Source organism: Epinephelus moara, chromosome 24 (assembly GCF_006386435.1).
Source record: "Epinephelus moara isolate mb chromosome 24, YSFRI_EMoa_1.0, whole genome shotgun sequence".
Lineage (NCBI taxonomy): Eukaryota > Metazoa > Chordata > Actinopteri > Perciformes > Serranidae > Epinephelus > Epinephelus moara.
The window spans coordinates 39,693,999-39,711,928 of NC_065529.1; the positions used below are offsets into that span (position 1 = coordinate 39,693,999).

At 40.1% G+C, this 17,930-nt stretch overlaps 2 protein-coding genes across 15 annotated transcripts in view; both read left to right on the top strand.

The window, feature by feature from the left end:
* eif4g3a (eukaryotic translation initiation factor 4 gamma, 3a) overlaps positions 1-2,483 on the top strand; it is a 79,802-nt gene extending 77,319 nt beyond the window's left edge. For 11 of the 13 annotated variants that reach the window (XM_050037814.1, XM_050037820.1, XM_050037812.1 and 8 more), the window contains one exon: positions 71-2,482. In XM_050037814.1, coding sequence (XP_049893771.1) covers positions 71-252 — 182 coding nt within the window. In that variant the 3' untranslated portion in view covers positions 253-2,482. Of the gene's footprint in view, positions 1-70 lie in introns of all 13 variants that reach the window. The other 2 variants (XM_050037817.1, XM_050037818.1) reach the window with 2 other exon arrangements.
* Positions 2,484-4,735: 2,252 nt separating this feature from the next.
* Positions 4,736-17,144, top strand: hp1bp3 (heterochromatin protein 1, binding protein 3). Of its 2 annotated transcripts, XM_050037834.1 has the most exons (13): positions 4,736-4,858; positions 5,333-5,413; positions 7,731-7,914; positions 8,673-8,735; positions 8,852-9,008; positions 9,120-9,263; positions 9,515-9,574; positions 10,099-10,238; positions 11,732-11,822; positions 12,056-12,215; positions 13,443-13,554; positions 13,941-14,111; positions 15,723-17,144. In XM_050037834.1, exons 2-13 carry the CDS (start codon positions 5,347-5,349, stop codon positions 16,237-16,239), a joined length of 1,866 nt encoding a protein of 621 aa, XP_049893791.1. In that variant the 5' UTR covers positions 4,736-4,858; positions 5,333-5,346; the 3' UTR covers positions 16,240-17,144. The 2 variants fall into 2 exon arrangements, with proteins under 2 accessions (XP_049893791.1, XP_049893792.1); XM_050037835.1 differs by lacking the exon at positions 8,673-8,735.
* Positions 17,145-17,930: the final 786 nt, after the last annotated feature.

Sequence of the window (17,930 nt, forward strand, 5' to 3'; positions counted from 1 at the left end):
CAGCGGGACAGAAAGTTGTGTTTTTAAAATCCTTAATCCACAAGATGGCTGACGTGTCTTTGTCTTCCAGACCTTCTCCGGATGTTCTTTGACTGTCTGTATGACGAGGACGTCATCTCAGAGGACGCTTTCTACAAGTGGGAGACGAGCAAAGACCCTGCCGAGCAGCAGGGTAAGGGTGTGGCCCTCAAGTCTGTCACGGCCTTCTTCACCTGGCTGCGGGAGGCGGAGGAGGAGTCGGAAGATAATTGACGAGGGAGACACCCGGGGGACACGACGTAGTAGAACTGCATCCTTACGGCAGAACAAACAAACGTTCAAAATGGGTGAATGGGCAGGACGACATGTTTTACGGCTGGAATTTTTTTCTGCGGTACGGTTCTGAAACATGCCGCCATTTTGAGTTTGGATTCCAACGGCGGAAGCACTAAATACCTGTATCATACATAGAAAATATTTTTGTTTTAAATTTTAACTTACTTTTGTTTTGTTACTTTTTAAGAAGAGACTTAAAAGATACATAGGTTCTGGACTCTTTAATTTATTATTTTTTTAAGGACTGCAAATATGAAAGTTATTTAACATTTGCAGATGCTCACAAATGAGAACATGACGACAGAAATAACAATATAATTAATTATAATAACAAAAATAATAATTGTGAAATAAATAGCCTCCCTGGATTCCACGCTGTTTGGTTTAAAACAGGGTCAAACAAAATTTATTTTGGGATGAAGGGGAAGCAGAGATAAAAAGGAGTGAATGCACAGAAACTATTAACGTTGTCCGTGTATGACGTTTTGAGGTCAAAGGTTATGTCCTAATAACCAGGAAGTGTTTCCCTCAGCCTTGGCTTGCTCTACGTTGATATGTACATACGCCTCATGAGAGGCAGAGGTATGCAGTCAAGAAGCGATGCAAGTCAGTCCACAGAACTGTCAAAACAAACGCAGACGAACAAAAACGGAAACATTTAAACGAAACGAGCAAAAAATGCAACATTAAAAAGCAAATGGCCCGGGTCGCTGAACATGAAATGCTTGTAATACTTCAGACCTACAGAGCAGATTAAAGCTTGTAAATACATTAAAGACAAAAAAGGTATTTAAAAAATGCCGATTGTCATGATCTGTTCTTTTGATGGGTGCTGTGTGGAGGTGTGGGTTGCCAGATTTTTGTGCGTCTGTGTGTGTGTGTGTGTGTGTGTGTGTGTGTTAAACCCATTTTGGACAACGCCTTAGCATCCTTAGAGAAACAGCTTCACTCACTGGGAGCCACTGATTTGGTCTGCTGAGCCATTAAAGCAACAATCGTGTGAATGAACTCAAAGTTTGTGCCTCGGCTTTGAAAATGTCGCAGCATTGAATCTGTTGATTTCATCTGACCACACATATACATATATATGTCTGATTGTGTATAGATCCAGTTTCATTGTGGTCAGGCATGAATTCATATTACAGTGTCAGTGTGGTCGTGTGCTTATCAGATCACTAAATGTGGCTTACCTAACCAGTGTGATGCTTTGACTTGTCTTTACAGCTGTTCACTTGTTTTTGGATCAGTCATAAAGCATTTAAAGCGCCTGAGCCAACACAATTAATTAGACGATGGACAGAAAATTCCAGTTTCTTAATTTTGAAGAGTTGCAGCTTTTCTATTGTACATCCCACTGGATTATTTGGACAACATAAGCAATTTGAAGAAGTCAAATTTGAAAATTGTCACTATAGACCAAATAAGTGACAGAAACATGAACATAATTGTTAATAATGGAGCCCAATTAGTGGTGAAAAAGTCCAAATTTAAACCACACAATGATACAGCAGGGGTGTGATACAGAGTACAAAGTGTTGGATGACTGATTATTTTCTGGCTGTTTTTCCACAGGGTTTTTTGTATCACTCTTTCCAGGTTGCTGAAATATGTTTTTTTTTTTTTTTTCTGTTTAAATTTTACACTTAATGTGTGTCTCATGGTGTTTTGAATAAGAAAAGTTGCATCATTTTAACTTTGTTAGCATAAAACAACCACAGCTCCTGTTCGTCTTACCCACAGACACTTTTTCAAAAAAATTACCAGAAACATTATTAAGATAATGAGGTGCTAAGATTGTATTGATCTGTACCTAAAATCTCCGTATTATGTTTGAGCTTTTCAGAAAGACCATTGAGAGAGAAAAAAAACTTTGGTTTGCGAGCTATCTTCAAATATAAACACACACGATGACATAGCAGGGGTGTGATAAGGACCACAAAATGTTTGCTACGTGATCATTTTCTGTGTATTTTCATGGAGAGTTTACTTTATCGCTCTAGCTAAAGTATGTTTCTGATGTTTTCTGTCTATATTTTAAGCTAAATGTGTATACTGTCCTGATTTCTTGTCATTTTAACTTTATTAGCATTAGACAACTACAGCTCCCATGAGTCTTTGCCACAGACACCTCCTCAAAACGTTATCAGAGCTGTAGTTTTTTTATTGCTTGTACAATAATTGATTTATCTTAATAATGAGGTGCTCAGATTGTATTGATCTGTATGGTAGTAGAGCATAATAGGTTACTTTATGTTTAGCATTTAAAGAAAAAACTTTGGTTTGCGGGCTAGCCCTCAAATTTAAACAACACGATCAAATGGAGGTCACAGAGGGTTGGAGAAGTGATAATTTTCTGTGTATTTTCATGGATGGTAACTATCACACTGGAGGAAGTGTGTTTCTGGTGTTTTTATGCTTTATGTGCTTTTAATATTGTTGCTAACCTTGTTAGCATTAGCAAACTACAGCTCCCATGAGACTTTGCAATAGACACATTTTCATTATCATTATAACATTATAACATTATCATAGCTGTAGTTTTTGAATGTGTAAATTCCATAGTTGATTTATCTTGGTTAAAATAATGAGGTACTCAGATTGTATTGATCTATAGAGGAGATCAAGTTAAAATATGGACATAAAACCTTAGTATCACGTTTGAGCTTTTAGAACATTGAAAGAAAAAACAACAACTTTGGTTTGCTAGCTAGCCTCGAAATTAAGATAATTTTGACTATTTTAATGGAGGTTTTATCACCTTAGTTGAAGTACGTTTCTGGGGTCTCATTTCTAAAACGATGCGTAGGATCCATTAAAAGTGTACATACAGACAAAGCCAAAAATGGCGTGCACCAAAAAATATTATTCAACCTCGCCATCTTCATCGCCAGTTTCCCATCTCCAAAATGTTCGTAAGCATGGGTCAAAGTTTCCTCCATCGTCTGTTTTTATAATTCACAACTTTTGCATGGGAAGTGGCGTACACGTCTTTCAAGCCTCGTTTTGTGCGTATGCAATGTTATAAAAGAGACCCCTGGTGATTTCTGTCTATATTTTACGCTTAATGTGTATCTAATACAGTACTGAATAAGAAAAACTGCTGTTAGCAATAGACAACTACAGCTCCCACGAGTCTTTGCCACAGACACCTTTTCAGAACCTTATCAGAGCTGTAGATTTTGAATGCATAGAATCGTAATTGATATATCTTGGATAAAATAATACGGTGCACAGATGTTGGTCCGTAAGGTAGAGGATATCAGGTTAGCTTAACGTATGGACACAGAACATTAGTATCATGTTTGAGCTTTTTCGAAAAAAACATGGAAAGAGTAAAAACTTTGGTTTGGTAGCTAGCCTAAAATATAAACCACGCATAATGATACCACAAGGGTGTGATAAAGAGTACTCATTTTCAGGGTATTTTCAGTTTGTCACTTTAGCTGAAGTGCTTCTGGTATCTGTCTATATTTTATGTTTAATTTGTATCTAATACTGTTCTGAATAAGAAAAATTGCTTCTTTTTCATTTTGATTTTGTTAGCATTAGACAACTACAGCTCCCATCAGTCTTTGCCCCAGACTCCACTTCAAAACATTATCAGAGCTGTAGTTTTTGAATGCATACAATAATAATTGATAAATCTTGGTTAAATCAATAATGTGCGCAGATTATGTTGACCTGTAAGGTAGAGGATATCAAGGTAGCTCGACACGTGGACATAAACCCTCAGTTTATGTTTGAGCTTTCAAGAAAGAACATTGAAAGAGAGAAAACCTAGCTAGCTAGTGAATTTAAACCACAAATAAGTGACTATAAGTGATCATTTTTGTGTATTTTAATGGAGGTTTACTTTATCACTCTAGCTGAAGTTTGTTTTGGTGTTTCCTGTCTATATTTTACTCATTTTGTGTATCTAATATTGTCCTGAATAGGAGAAGTTGCTAACATTTTAGCAGTAGACAACTACAGCTCCCATGAGCCTTTGCCACAGACACATTTTCCAAGCTTAAGTAATTCAGAGCATACAGTTAGAATTGATTTATCTTGGTGAAATTAATCATGTGCTCAGATTGTATTGACCTGTAAGGTAGAGGATATCAAGTTAACTCAACATACGGACTTAAACCCTCAATAACACATTTTAACTTTTTAAAACATCGAAAGAAAAAAAAGTTTTTTGTTTGCTAGCTAGCCTATTTCCTGTTAGCTTGACCGGCTAAAGCTAACGGCAGCGATACTGCTGCACTTTATTTAAAATTGTCCGGTGCACTTCATTTGGTTGCTTTAAGATAATTTCAAAATGTTTAAAAATAGACTGTAAAATATATCATTTCATATAGTCAAAGGGTTATTTTTATTTTTTATTTTTTTTTGTTTTGTTTCTTAAAGGTTAGTGTAGGCTCGGCTGTGACGTGCCCGTGTGACGCTGCGACGTCACCAACGGTCCTAACGGGGCGGGGCTCGTAAACAGAGAAATCTAAATAAAGGATCGTGCAGAATTTTTACTCCAAAGTATCTCACTTTTCTCCACAAGTGAAAGGTAAGTTTGATCCGCGTTGTGATAACTCATCAAATAAATGTGTTGTTGCACGGATGCGATGCTGGAGAAAATACGTAGGCCGGCGGTTTTTACTCCATGCAACTGAAATGAATTTTATCTGCCGTGTGCGACGCGACGCCATTACTGTGTGTACAAACCGACGGACAAAATGGCGAAATTACCAAAAAATCCTGCAACTCATTTTCTGGCTCGTGTGAAGACTGTCGAAATGTGTTTGCGAAGGCTGGCGGAGGAGCCGGAGAGCAGTGCACCGTCTTGGAGGTGGCTGCGATTAGCGAAACACAAAAGCAGCTCCTCTTGTGTGTAAGGATAATGGGCCTCAATGAATGAAGTGGGATTGGCACGGTCCACCATGTTTCACGGCGCACGTACACAGGACGGGCCTCGGGACAGTGTTGTGCGTTAATGTGGTTTCCCCTGGTGTTACGAAACGTGTTTATTTTCCTCATCCAGGTAAATCTCGTGTGATGCCGATACGCCGAGCAGCAGCGACTCCGACCCCGGAGAAGCCCCCCTCCGTTGCAGCAGAGGAAGGTGAGGCTGGGGTCGTCCATCACCTGAACCAGAGACCCGTGAACGCACCGTCATCACTGACACAGCTCCGGTCTCACTGCAGCCCACACAGCCCTACACTGTGGTCTGGGTATTCAGCATGGTCTCATGGCTGTGTGGGCATGCAAAGTTTGTTTTTACACCCTTTAGTAACAGGAACAAGTACAAATCAAATATCAGAATTAAACTCCGCAATATATCTGGTGCTTACATGCAGACTTAAATTAGAATTGGGCAATATTATGTCCTTGAGGACAAAATGTACATACTTTGGGCATGTTGGACAAGCAGGCAATTAAAAGTCCAGAATTCTGCATTACACCAGTTAAAATTAGAAAAAAATAAGCGTCTTGTCCTGCATTTTGTCGTCAAAAATCCCCAATTGTCATCACAACACTTATTTTAAGTGCAAATAGACATGTTTTTAAAGTTAAGTCATTATTATTAAGTAAATATTGATTATAAAATGTAACTGCCATGGAATAAAGACACCATACGTGTTAAGATTGGTTCCCTATAAGCTTGGCATTACGTAATTCTGTCTGCCACTAGGTTTGATCTCCCAGGAAATTGACGTCCCACCTTGATTTATGGCTCAAAGTGCCATTGCGCAACCAAAACAGGAAGAGAATAGTTGTTTCCTGGTAGCTATCTATTGCCATCCCCAGCTACTAAAGAGTATCAACACAAGTTCTTTGCAATTACTATCCTCAGTTGTGGAAATGACGGACACTGGACAAACCAAAGTAACCGTAGAAGTAACTAAAGCTCGAAGAAGAAATGGAAAGTAATCTGGTATCTTTGCGACAGGCGCTAACATTAAAACCACTTGGAAACTGTGGTAGATGTTGATAAGTTATCTGTCGTCACTTTGGGTAATGTCTCTGAAGTCAAAGACTAGGTTAAAGGTTAGGCTTAGCTGCAGCAGATACAGCCAATCAGCAGTCACAAACTGAATAGTGCACCACAGCATGGAAATCAAACCAAACAAAGACAATCAATCAAGCAATCCTGCACAACTCAAGCTGTAGAATTTACCTTTAAGTTCCATATGTAACTTCTGTTCCCCCCCTCTGTATCTACCTCACTGTTTCTTTAAAGGAATGCTTTACCCACAGAACGATCATTTGTAAATCAATTGGCCACGCTGTGTTACCTTGAATTTTGTGAAAATACTGTTTGTTTTTCTCGCACGCCTCACTAGAAGACGGCAAACGCATTGATTTTTCAATTGATTGGAGACCGTGTTTCACTACAGCGAAACTATATCAAACTCTCATACACCTCGTGCAGTATAATCCAAGTCTCATTTATCCAGTCGTATGCTCAGTGCTTCACAAACATGCATTTTCCCTATAAAACCTTAGACTTTGAAGAGTGGTGACAAGTTTTACTTTCAGTTCAGTTTTAAATTGCAAGGTTTTCAAAAAATGCATGTGTTTGGGAAGTACTGAGTGTACGGCTGGACAAATGAGACGTGGATTAGACGGCAGGAGTTGTGTGAGAGTTGTAAATGGATGTTTCGAAATAGTTTTGTTGTTAAACGTGGTCCCCAATATATCAGTAAGTTCTATAACTTCCGTGGAGGCAGATGGCAAAACTTTTTAACAAATTGAAAGTAACACAGCACGACTTAGTGATATACAACTGGTCATTTTGTGAGTGAAGACATCCTTTACACTAGTAAATCCCAACTAATGGGTCATGGGTCCATTCTGAATGGACCACAAGTGACTCACAAACGTGTCAAATTTGTTTAAAAAAAAAAAACTTGAAGTACAGCAAATTTTTGAAGTGCTGTTTCCTGCTGTAGAGTGCGAATAACAGATAGCTAGTTAACAGAGACAGCAAACTAGCTCGATGACACGGCCAAACCTAAGTAAGATGCTGAATATATTAAGCTGTGTGGACCCTGAACTAATGACTAAGGAGAAATCTGGACCCTGTGGCTGGACCAGTTGGGAATCACTGCTTTACATTACAGATCCTGACACAAAATTGGTCGTGGAAGTTTATTTGTGGGTGTTAATATCATTACCCAACATATATTTGTAAAATTATTTACATACTTGTGAGTATTTTGCTCTACAAAATTCCCCGACAGTGTCTCTTTCTCTTTCTAAATAGCTTACATTGTTCTGCTTTGGGAAATCATTTGGAAAAATGTCACACAAACCAAATAGAAAACTACAAAAGACAATATTTTTTACAGTGGAATAGTCGGTCAGCTACTGTTTGGAAAAAGAAAAGTCATTGCATTGTTTCCCCACTCATAGTTTGTATGGTTTCCTCCTTTCAGAGCCTGAAGCATCCTCAGAGGAGTCCCCCTCCGCTGACGAGGAGCAGGCCGCATCTTCAGCCGCGCCAGCCGAGGGCGATGACGGCGACGCTGAGGCCGAGGGCGAAACAGAGCCCACAGAGAACGGAGAAAAGGCTGAAGGAGCGGCGGAGGAGAAGGAAGGAGAAGGGACCGGGAAGAAAGAGTGAGTTCCACCAGAGAGCGAGAGTTGCAACTCTGAACGCTGCGATATTTCACTTTGATAGCACTTTTATCTGTTTATATGATCCTTACCTCTGCTGGATAACAGCAGACTGCTCCTCCTGTGGTTGCAGTGTTGCATTTCCCAAAGGATGCGACCTGTCGCAGCCACGTTCATCAGACAGATATCAGACAGATGTATCGGTCCCTTTGTCCGCAGTCTTGGAGGAGTGCAGGAGGGGAGGACGTAAGCGTCATGAGAGTCTGACGGTTTACCAGCTCAGTCCAAATCTGAAAACTAATAGAGAGAGCAGCAGCATTCACTACAAGCTACTAACATTCAGAATAATGCTACGAAAATATTTTTGTTTCGCCTTCTTAGTACAAAAATGATTAAAATATGTATCAAGCCCTGCACTTAATCAAAATGTTTGGACATTTCTAAAGCATCGTGGACAAAATATTTCATAAAAATAATGACCTCTGTGTAGAGCAGTTTTCCAAAATATGTACCTAGACAGTGGAAAAAACTCAGCTGCAGGTGATGAACTATTACTGACATTAAAACCTGGCTTTCACAGTTAATAACTCCTAATTTCTCCTCCTTGTCTTCTCCCAGACCTTGACAAAGCAAACATTCACTTCTCTGCACATAGTACCCTAGCTTAGCAAGTCATTTGGGGTCAAATTACCATGGTGATCATTAAGACAGATGTTCTCAAATTTCATTTTGTCTTTCCCGTCGGTGACAAACGGACAAAGTGACAAATGCAAGGACTGCGCGGCTGGACAGTGTGCAACACACTGCTATGTTCTCCTACTAAGGTGAGGATGTGATAAAGATAAGGGTGGTAACAATCACAGTGAAATATCGCTTCTAAAGAAACGAACCACTTCACTGAACCCGTGTCTCGCTCCTCCTTTTTTTTTTGCGACGGCAGGTTGAAGGATGGCTACAAGTACAAGAAAGCCAAAGTCAAGAAGGTGAAAAGGACGATTCCTGCGTGGGCCAGCGTCGCTGCCAGCAAAAAGCTTCCTGTCACCAACTTTGCAGGCACTCAGAACAAAGTGGATAATATCCTCATCGAAGCTATTACGGTGTGTACGAACTCTGTAAATCCATCGACTCAGTCCGTACCGTGTGTTTGTTTTTCCCTGATTTTTTTGCTATTAAAAAAAATCTGATCCCTTGTCCTCGTGTCTTCACAGTCTTGTAATGACAGAACCGGGGTTTCGTACCAGTCTGTCATGAAATATATCCTGAAAAAATACCCGGGGATGGAACTCGACAGGAAGAAGTTTCTCATCAAGAAAGCAATGAAGAAACATTTGGAGAAGGGAACCATCAAACAGGTAAATGTTTCTCACGCAGGGATATAGATAAGATTGATGCATTGATTGAAGCTTAGTTGTAAACCAGTTCGACAGACATGCTAACATCAAACCCTTTAATGGCCCTGTGCACACTGCTTCAAACATTGGAAAAATCCTAAGCTTCACAGGCTTTGGTGCATATTGTCCATTTACAGATGTTCATTAAAATGTGTAGGAAACCATGAAGCGTTATCACTTATTTTCTTGTTTTTGCTCCGTCTCTCACGCAGTTGAAGGGTAAAGGACTTTCAGGAACCTTCGCCATTGGGAAGCAGCCCACCTTGTCTAAGGTACATTACAGCAGAGGTCAGAGTCTCTGCTCGCTGCCTAGCAACAACTAATTGTTGTATACTTGGGTTTTTGTACAGATTAAACAAATGAAATAAAGCATTACGTAATCAGTGAGCATTAGTGATACTGGGAATTTGTTACTGTGTTGGACAGAGTCCTGTGTTCAGTCTCTGTGCTAAGCTAAGCTAACCAGCTGCTGGCAATAGCTTCACATTTAATGGACAGATATAAGAGTGGTATTGATCTTTCTCTCATCTAACTCTCTGCAAGAAAGTGCATGTGCGTATTTCCCTGAAATGTGGAATTACTAATTTAAATCATGAGTTACATTTGGACTGCAGCGTTTCTTTACTGATGTCCAACTAGCCCACAAGAGAATACCTTCAGTAGGAGATCACAGCACAATATCTGATAGGTCTAATTCTTGTGTTATTGATGATGTAGTGTCAGCAGTTAATTTTACCCTAAAAGAGTATGATGTGTTGGGTTGTAATCATGATGTCTTCAATGGGTGGTGTTTTAGAAAGCTGCTCAGAAGATGGAGTCTCTGGGAGATGCTCTTCCTCTCATCATCACTCGGCTCTGTGAGCCCAAAGAGGCGTCCTACAACCTGATCAAGAAATACCTGGAGCAGCACTTCCCCAACTTCAACATCGAAAAGAGGTACAGAGCATTATTTTCTGTTGAGTGTTGTTTTATGTAACTTTACAGATAGTGCTGCACGATTTGATAAAAATGTTGCAATTTGAGTGGACAATATCGCAATTTGCGATTACAAAATAATTTTAAAAATGGTATCATTAGTCTTCTTGCTTGATTCAGTGTTTCCCCTACATTACATTAGGGGGCACTAACCTGACCTGACATAGTTATTGTTATGGACAGTGTCTAAATGACCATCAACAGACTGCGCACAGTCAAACACGCTGCTGGCACAGCACGGCACTGTACCTACAGCGGAGCGAGCCTGTGTTGTGTTCAGGCGTTGTCACGTAAATGACAAATTCCAACACGCCATAGCACAACACAGCAGCCTGTCAAGTGGTCCAAACCCGAGCAAAATTTTTCATTTGTTATTATATAGCTTGTTATGGAGTCCATGATTTCCCTGTGACACTTACAAATGTTTGTGTAACTGTGCTTGGATATTGTTTTATGAGGCTCTGGCAGCTTTCAGTTGTCTCTTTTTCTTTAACATTACACAGCTCGGCTTTCTCTCACATGCACTCTTCCTACTTTTCTCTGTGCTGTCTCAAGTGCTGATATAGATTGGTCGTGTTGCCGCGGGACGTGGCGACTTTAACTTTTAAACTTTTACACAGCACGTCTTTCTGTTAAACGTTGCTGTACCTGAATCCAAAGTATCGCCATGTAATAGATGTTGCGGGGGGTTTTTTCCGCCACCAACTCAGCCTGTTCATGGTCGTGCTCATGCTCCTCTTCAGCGTCTGTGTTGCCAACACAGCCGCTGAAGAAGACGTGCAGCTGTGACCAACAGTTAGTCACAGCTGCATGCCGGATAGTCACCTGACCATACGTGCTGCACACACCAGGATAGCTTGTGGCCATGATGTCAACAGACTCCACACACTACAGCAGAGGTAGTCACGTTCATAGGCACACATGTTGACATTTATTTACATTAAATCGCAAATCGCAGCCTTTTATGCGGTTATGTAATCGCACAGCCTGACATCGCGGTTGCGATTAGATTAATCGTGCAGCACTATTTACAGACAACCAAGACTAGAATTGATGATTATTTTTTATTGTTCATTCATGTATTACTTTTAATTCTAACAAGTCTTTAAAGTTTCCAGTTTCAAACGGACGAACAATTAAAAACCAAAAACAAATATTGAACTGATGATAATAATTAATGGAGTAGATTCAAGCAACTTGTTTCATTTGGGAATCTGTTAACAGCTAATGTTTAATATTGCCATTGATAGTAGAAGATGAATCCGTCCATGATCAAAAGTGGAACTAATTTAACAGTCAAACAATTTCTTTGGCACTACAGCTTCAACATTAACATTCCAGCACACACACACTGGATTTTAGTGATTCAGTAACTTACAAAAACGGAGTGTGTAAATCTGTGTTATTAGCTGAGTTTATTGAATATGTTAATGATTAACTGACCTTGTCCTCAGGCCAGACGTCCTGAAGTCAGCCCTGGTGAGGGCGGTAGAGAAAGGACAGCTGGAGCAGATCACTGGGAAAGGAGCCAGAGGGACCTTCCAGGTGAAGCCTTTTTATTAATTATTGTCCAAATGAGTCACAACTGCTGTTAAAAATAACAAGTAGCGTATAAATTGTGACCTGCTGGTGAAGTGCAGTTTGCAACGTGCAGGCCTCAGTCTGCTGTTCATATTAAAGCCACCATGGTGGACAAAGATGTAGCTGATTACCTGTACAGATTCGGTAATGGGGAAATCACGTGATAACTTAAAAATGGTTTTATCTGACTGTCGCAGCTGAAGCGTACCGGTAACCAGGTCCTGCTGAAAGGCACCAATCTGGAGGACGCCATCACTGCCGCCATCACAGCCATGAATGAACCCAAAACCTGCAGCACCACCACCCTACGCAGATATCTAGTGGACGCAAACAAGGACAGAAAGGAGTACCAGTTAGGTAAGAGTCTCTCTTTTGGTTGGATGTCTTAGCAGGACGGCTGCTGACCACCTGCTGCTTCCTCTGGTACTAACAAATTCAGTTAAGTAACTTCAAATTATTGGTCTCCAGCTGAACGATATGAGGAAAATATGCAATAACATTGCTGGATATTGCTACAACTATATTACTTGCAATAAACGGACCACTCATTTTTATGGACAGAATTTCAAAACTCCAATTTTACCAGCATTTTTCAGATATATCAAATTCAAACTATTCACACATAACTTCAGCTAGTGGGCTCACTTGAAGGGAGTTATGGAACGTTGTGAGAAAATGAAGAAATGTTTGTGATGATTAATAAAACAACACATATCGTAATGCAGCTCAAATATCGAGCTGCATTACGTCAACAGCTACAGAAAATAAATTTGCCATTATGTTACATTACGTGGAAGGTTATCCGCAGAAAATTACTGCAACACTAACTAACTTTTCCAGGCCTAAAAAAAGTTGTTAAAAATTTCCACGAATTTTCCAGGTTTTCCATGACTGTGGGAACGTTGTAATAAATAAATATTATAGTGTACTCAGTTCTTGGCTGAGACTCTAACCGTACCTGTGCCTATTGTCTCTCCTGTATCCTGTCACACTTTCCTCCTGTAGCTTGGCAGCACTAGTCAAACAAACCTCTTTGCATGTGCGCAGATTCTGCCCAATCAGGCAATGACTCGCGCTGAGGGCCCAGTGTGATTGGCCAAAGAGTTAACTACATGGCTTATGTTAGACAAAATAGCTCCTGCAGACAGAATTTTATTTTAATAATGTAGTATTTTATGTTTAATCCTTAAATAGATTTAATAGCAAATGCTAAAGTAGAGTTTTGAGATTATTTTGCCTTAAATTTTGCTCCAACCTCTTCTTTAGGTTTGTATTCAACATAACACCTTATTATCTCAATGAAATATTCTGAAACTAATGTCAGTATATCTAACACAAAAAGGCAATTTATAATTTTTGCCAATTAAAAAAGAAAAATCTGCATTGCTGGTGAGTTAAAAAGGTTGATTACGGACACTTTAAGATCTAAAGTTTGTCTCTATAACGTAGACCATCTTGCATTTTGTAATGAAGAGTTAAAGTTCAGAAAAAGTGAAATTCAGATGAGCCGACTATGAAACCTGAAACTCAGACACACTTCACTGTGAGCTTTGGTGTCACTAAAGTGGGAACTCTTTTCTTCAGTGGCCAATTTGAGGAGGACCCTGACGAAGTGTAAAGTACTCGGCTGGATGGAGCAGATCACGGGTCACGGCTTCACAGGGACCTACCAGCTCTCCTTCCCATTCTACCCAAGGTTTGTCTGCTACATGTAGAGAAAATCTTTATTTTATTTAGTCATTAAATACTCAGAGTACCTTTTTTTTCTTTAACACACTTTGACTTATGGTTTAATAATCTCTATATTTCTGGCACTGGTGGCCTTCAGTGTCAAAAAGACACAGTGGCAGTCATTAACACTTACGACTGTGCTCTAAAATATCCCTCCCTACAAATGTCTCCAACTTTTTTCTCTTTAGTCGATGTAATGTGTTTTCTATAGTATACACTGTAGTTTGACAACATGTAAATATTTTTCTATTCACACACCAGGCTGGTAACTTATAGCAATCTTTGGAGACAACATTCGTGGAGAAATCTCTTGAGACGCAGCAGATAAACGATTTCTATGTCTCTCTTTAGCCCCACAATCTTGTACCCAGACAAGTTCAAAGAGCTTCCGAAGAAAACCCCCCCGCCTGCGACCAAGAGGAGGCGGACGGTGGAATCTTCTGACGAGGAAGAGGAGGAGGAGGAAGAAGAAGATGAAGATGAAGAAGAGGAGTCTGAGGACGAGGCTCCCGCCCAGAAGAGGTGAGTGTAAAAATTTGGATCCATTAATGTCCTTAACACAGGGTTGTAGTCTGCAGGGAGTCTCTCCATCATTTATTACGACACCTCAGTGAGTGCTTTGCTCAGAAACACAGAAGCGGACCGTGCAGTCCAGCCACATCTTCATCAGGTCAGAATGTTTAAAAGTGGTTTCAGCATCTTCATAAACGCCTCAGAGACGTTAAAAATTCAAGTAGTGCACAAAGTAAATGCATCATAGCACATTAATCCCAAAGATTTGAATTACAGAGACAATAATGTGTCAGAAACATGTTTAAAAGTTAGATCAAAAGGAAACATTTAATATTTTACAAGCGGAAAACACAAAATGGTATTAAACCTCTATATTTCCACGTCTGTATCATATTATACACCAACATAAACGGACTGGGTGTCTAAATTTGATGCCTTTGAAGATATGCAGAAATTTCCTACAGACAGTGTGTGACTCACACAGAAGTAATCTCTCTCAATCATCACTTATGACCCACTAGAAATTTATGGTGGTGTATTTATCTGCCGAGACTCTGCCCTCTGCCTGCGTTTTTATATTTTCTGTGCTCGGGACGTTTTATAGGTCTGTGCCCCCACAGCGCTCAGGTGAGGTTGGGACTTTATAAAAAGGTAGCGACCAGGTGCCAGACTGTAAGCAGCAGGCATCCAAGAGACACATTGCTAAAGAGAGTAAATTTAGCAAGACCAAAACAAGAGTGAATCTCGGGTTGGCTACTTTCACTTTCAGTTGCAGGTGTGTTAACGAACAGTTACTGACAATCTGCAATGTATACCTTTTAAGAAATGAAATAACGAATGATGTAACCCAGTGCCAAGTAGTATTGAAACTTCTTCAATCAAACAATACCTGCATTTGATTCTTTTTGCGCCAGGAGTCTGATCCAAGACAATCCTGACTCTTTATATTGCTGCTCTCATCTGTTGAATGGTCAGTGTAACGTCTGCCCGGTTGGCATGAGCTAACGTCCGACAGCAAGCCGTTTAACAGTCGTGACAGAAAGGGCTTGACTGTCGTTACACCCGTTAAGAACTGTTAAGTAACATTAACTGTGTGAGTGGAGCTCACACTCCTGCAGCAGCAGCTACAACCTATACAGCCGGTGGAGTTGGCAATTCATCACACCAAACCATTCTAAAGTTTGGCTGTAATACGCTACTCCATTCACAAGTACTCAGTTGGTATTGTTGTTTTTTAAGCGATACTTAGCCCTAAACATTAATGTATTTTATGGTCGAGACTTTGGACAGTTAACAACAAGAAGCTTTACCACGAAGAAATTTAAATATGAAAGAAATATTTTCACCACGTTTTTGGTTCAGACCTCTTGTGTTGGTATCTGAGAGGTAAACATGTACAATTTTACCTTTTTTAAAGAAGAAAAGTGAAACATTAGTGTCCACAACTTTTTTAAATATTTTGACCCGATGAAGATAAAACTTGGATCAAGATGTTGGCCATCTATACATCATAACTGTGCAATTTGGAGTTGGTGTGCAGGTGTTACTCTTTTCACTGATTGAACCCACCTGTGACACCCGTCTACCTAACTAACGGCTCCTTGTTCAAATTATTCGTAGAAAATCTCAGAAGAGGCCTCCACCCAAGGCTCGCCGTCCCCCACCAGCCAAGAAATCTCGGAGCTCTAGTCAGTCAAAACCTAGTGGCAGGGGACGCCCTCCCTCCAAGAAGTCTCCAGCCAAGAAAGCAGTGTCCTCAGTGAAGAGACAAGGAAGGAAACCATCAGCTGCTAAGAAGGAATCCACAACGCCGTCTAAAGCCACCCCCGTCAAGAGAGGAGCTCCTGCAAGAAAGCCCAAAACACCAGCAGTAAAAAAGCTAAGCAAAAGGGGCTCCAAGCGACCGGTGTCCAGAGAGTCTACTCCAGAGGAGGAGGAGGAGGAAGTAGTCACAAAGGAGACGGCGAAGGGCGGGTCCAAGCGATCAAAGGCTGAGTTGTCCCCTGAGCCTGCAGTCAAAAAGGCAGCAACCAAAAGGCGGTCTGAACCTGAGGAGTCTCCAGAAGAGCCCGTCGTCAAAGGGGGGGCAAAGAACAGCAAGCAGTCCACTCGTAAGTCCAAGAGAGGGAAATACTGAGGCCGGGAGCGGCTTCCACGAACTGGGCCGCTCTGAATATGCAGCAGTCTGCCGCTTTGTTTTAGTGCTCTCTCTTTCTCTCTCTTTTTATCATTTTCTCCCTTTTTAACAGGGCAGTAGTTTTTTTTATTTCTATTGTAGAATAAGAACGTTATCCTACCAAGTTTACTGTACATTGAGAGTTTCTGAATTTCCTTTTTAATCACCATGTTGTAGAAAAGCTCAGTTAGTGTTGCCGTTAAAACAGATGTGACCAGCTGCCTGATCGGGAAAGCATAGCAAGATCCGACAAACTGTAACTAGAGCCATGTAGTGACTTCCGTTTTTATATCTGTTCCTCATCCACTCTATAAGCGTTGGCAGCACACGTTCCTAATATCAAATCAGTGTTTTGGAGGGTTGAAAAAGAGTTCATTTTAACTTAAAAACATTTAAATTGTTCCTAATGACATTAATATTTTATAAAACTCTGATTTTGAAGGTCTCGTCTTCTGTCCTGGGATCAGATTACAGTTTTTTCGGCCGTGCAGCACTGCATCAGAACCTAAATTTTTATCTATATTTGTCCTTATATAATTATTATTATTACTAACAATGATTGATGTTTGTTTATTTAAAAAAAAAAGCCCCTGACAAGACAAGGCTCGAGGATCAAACACTATGTTAGTATTCATTTCAAACACATTGGGGGGGGAAAATGTCTTTTTTGATATGTGTGTGTAATCGAGCATATACATACATTGATTTTATTGCTTCACAGCTGTAATTCAGTACCGAACTGTAAGAAATGTGTGTTGTGAATAAGAAAAAGGAGGATAATAGCTCATACATACCCTGCATGCATGTATTCCTTGTGTTGTTAAGCTTTTTTTCCAAGTCATTAATAAAATGGCTATATTTGTAAACTCTGCTGTTTTTTTTTTATTATTTGATTAAGTATACAGGTAATTTACATTTTCCAAATTCCAGAACATAAAGAAGTGTTAGACATGGGCTTAACTATTATCAGTCATCAATTATTAGTTGAAAGGATTTCTTCATTTGATACAAAACTACTACCATGTTTAGTAATGTACAGGTCAGTGCGTCAGTCTTGCTGGGACGAGCAAGTGTTCCCAGAAGGAAATTATTAACGGAACAGTATCAATGATTCACCTTATTTAAATATTTCACTTCTCGAGGGTTGTTCTTCAGAAAAACAAATAAATAATGACATAAAAAAAAAGACGAGGGTGAATCTTCACCTAATCACATTAAGCGGTTTTACAGTCTCTTTTTGTTTAAAAAAGAGGGCTTCATCATCCTGTTCGATTTCATGAGAAATGTTGTAATTGCATTTTGTTGTTAAGTGTGTGTAGATATTTAATATTAATTGGTTAAATTACATTCGGCACAGTGGTGCAGTGGTTAGCACTGTCACCTCACAGCAAGAGGGTTCAGGGTTCAATCCCAGGAGGAGCCGCTCTGTTTGTTTGCATGTTCTCCCTGTGTCAGCGTGGGTTTTCTCAGGGTACTCCAGCTTCCTCCCACAGTCCAAAGACATGCAGGTTAACTGGTGACTCTAAATTGTCCGTAGGTGTGAATGTGAGTGTGAATGGTTGTCTGTCTCTATGTGTCAGCCCTGTGATAGTCTGGTGACCTGTCCAGGGTGTACCCTTGCTCTCGCCCAATGTCAGCTGGGATAGGTGACC

Excerpts from the sequence above, each read along its gene's own strand:
- hp1bp3 (XM_050037834.1), top strand. The coding sequence starts at position 5,347 with ATGCCGATACGCCGAGCAGCAGCGACTCCGACCCCGGAGAAGCCCCCC. Across the intron at positions 9,575-10,098 it reads AGCAGCCCACCTTGTCTAAG|AAAGCTGCTCAGAAGATGGA; the intron begins GTACATTACAGC and ends GTGGTGTTTTAG. Across the intron at positions 13,555-13,940 it reads TCCTTCCCATTCTACCCAAG|CCCCACAATCTTGTACCCAG; the intron begins GTTTGTCTGCTA and ends GTCTCTCTTTAG.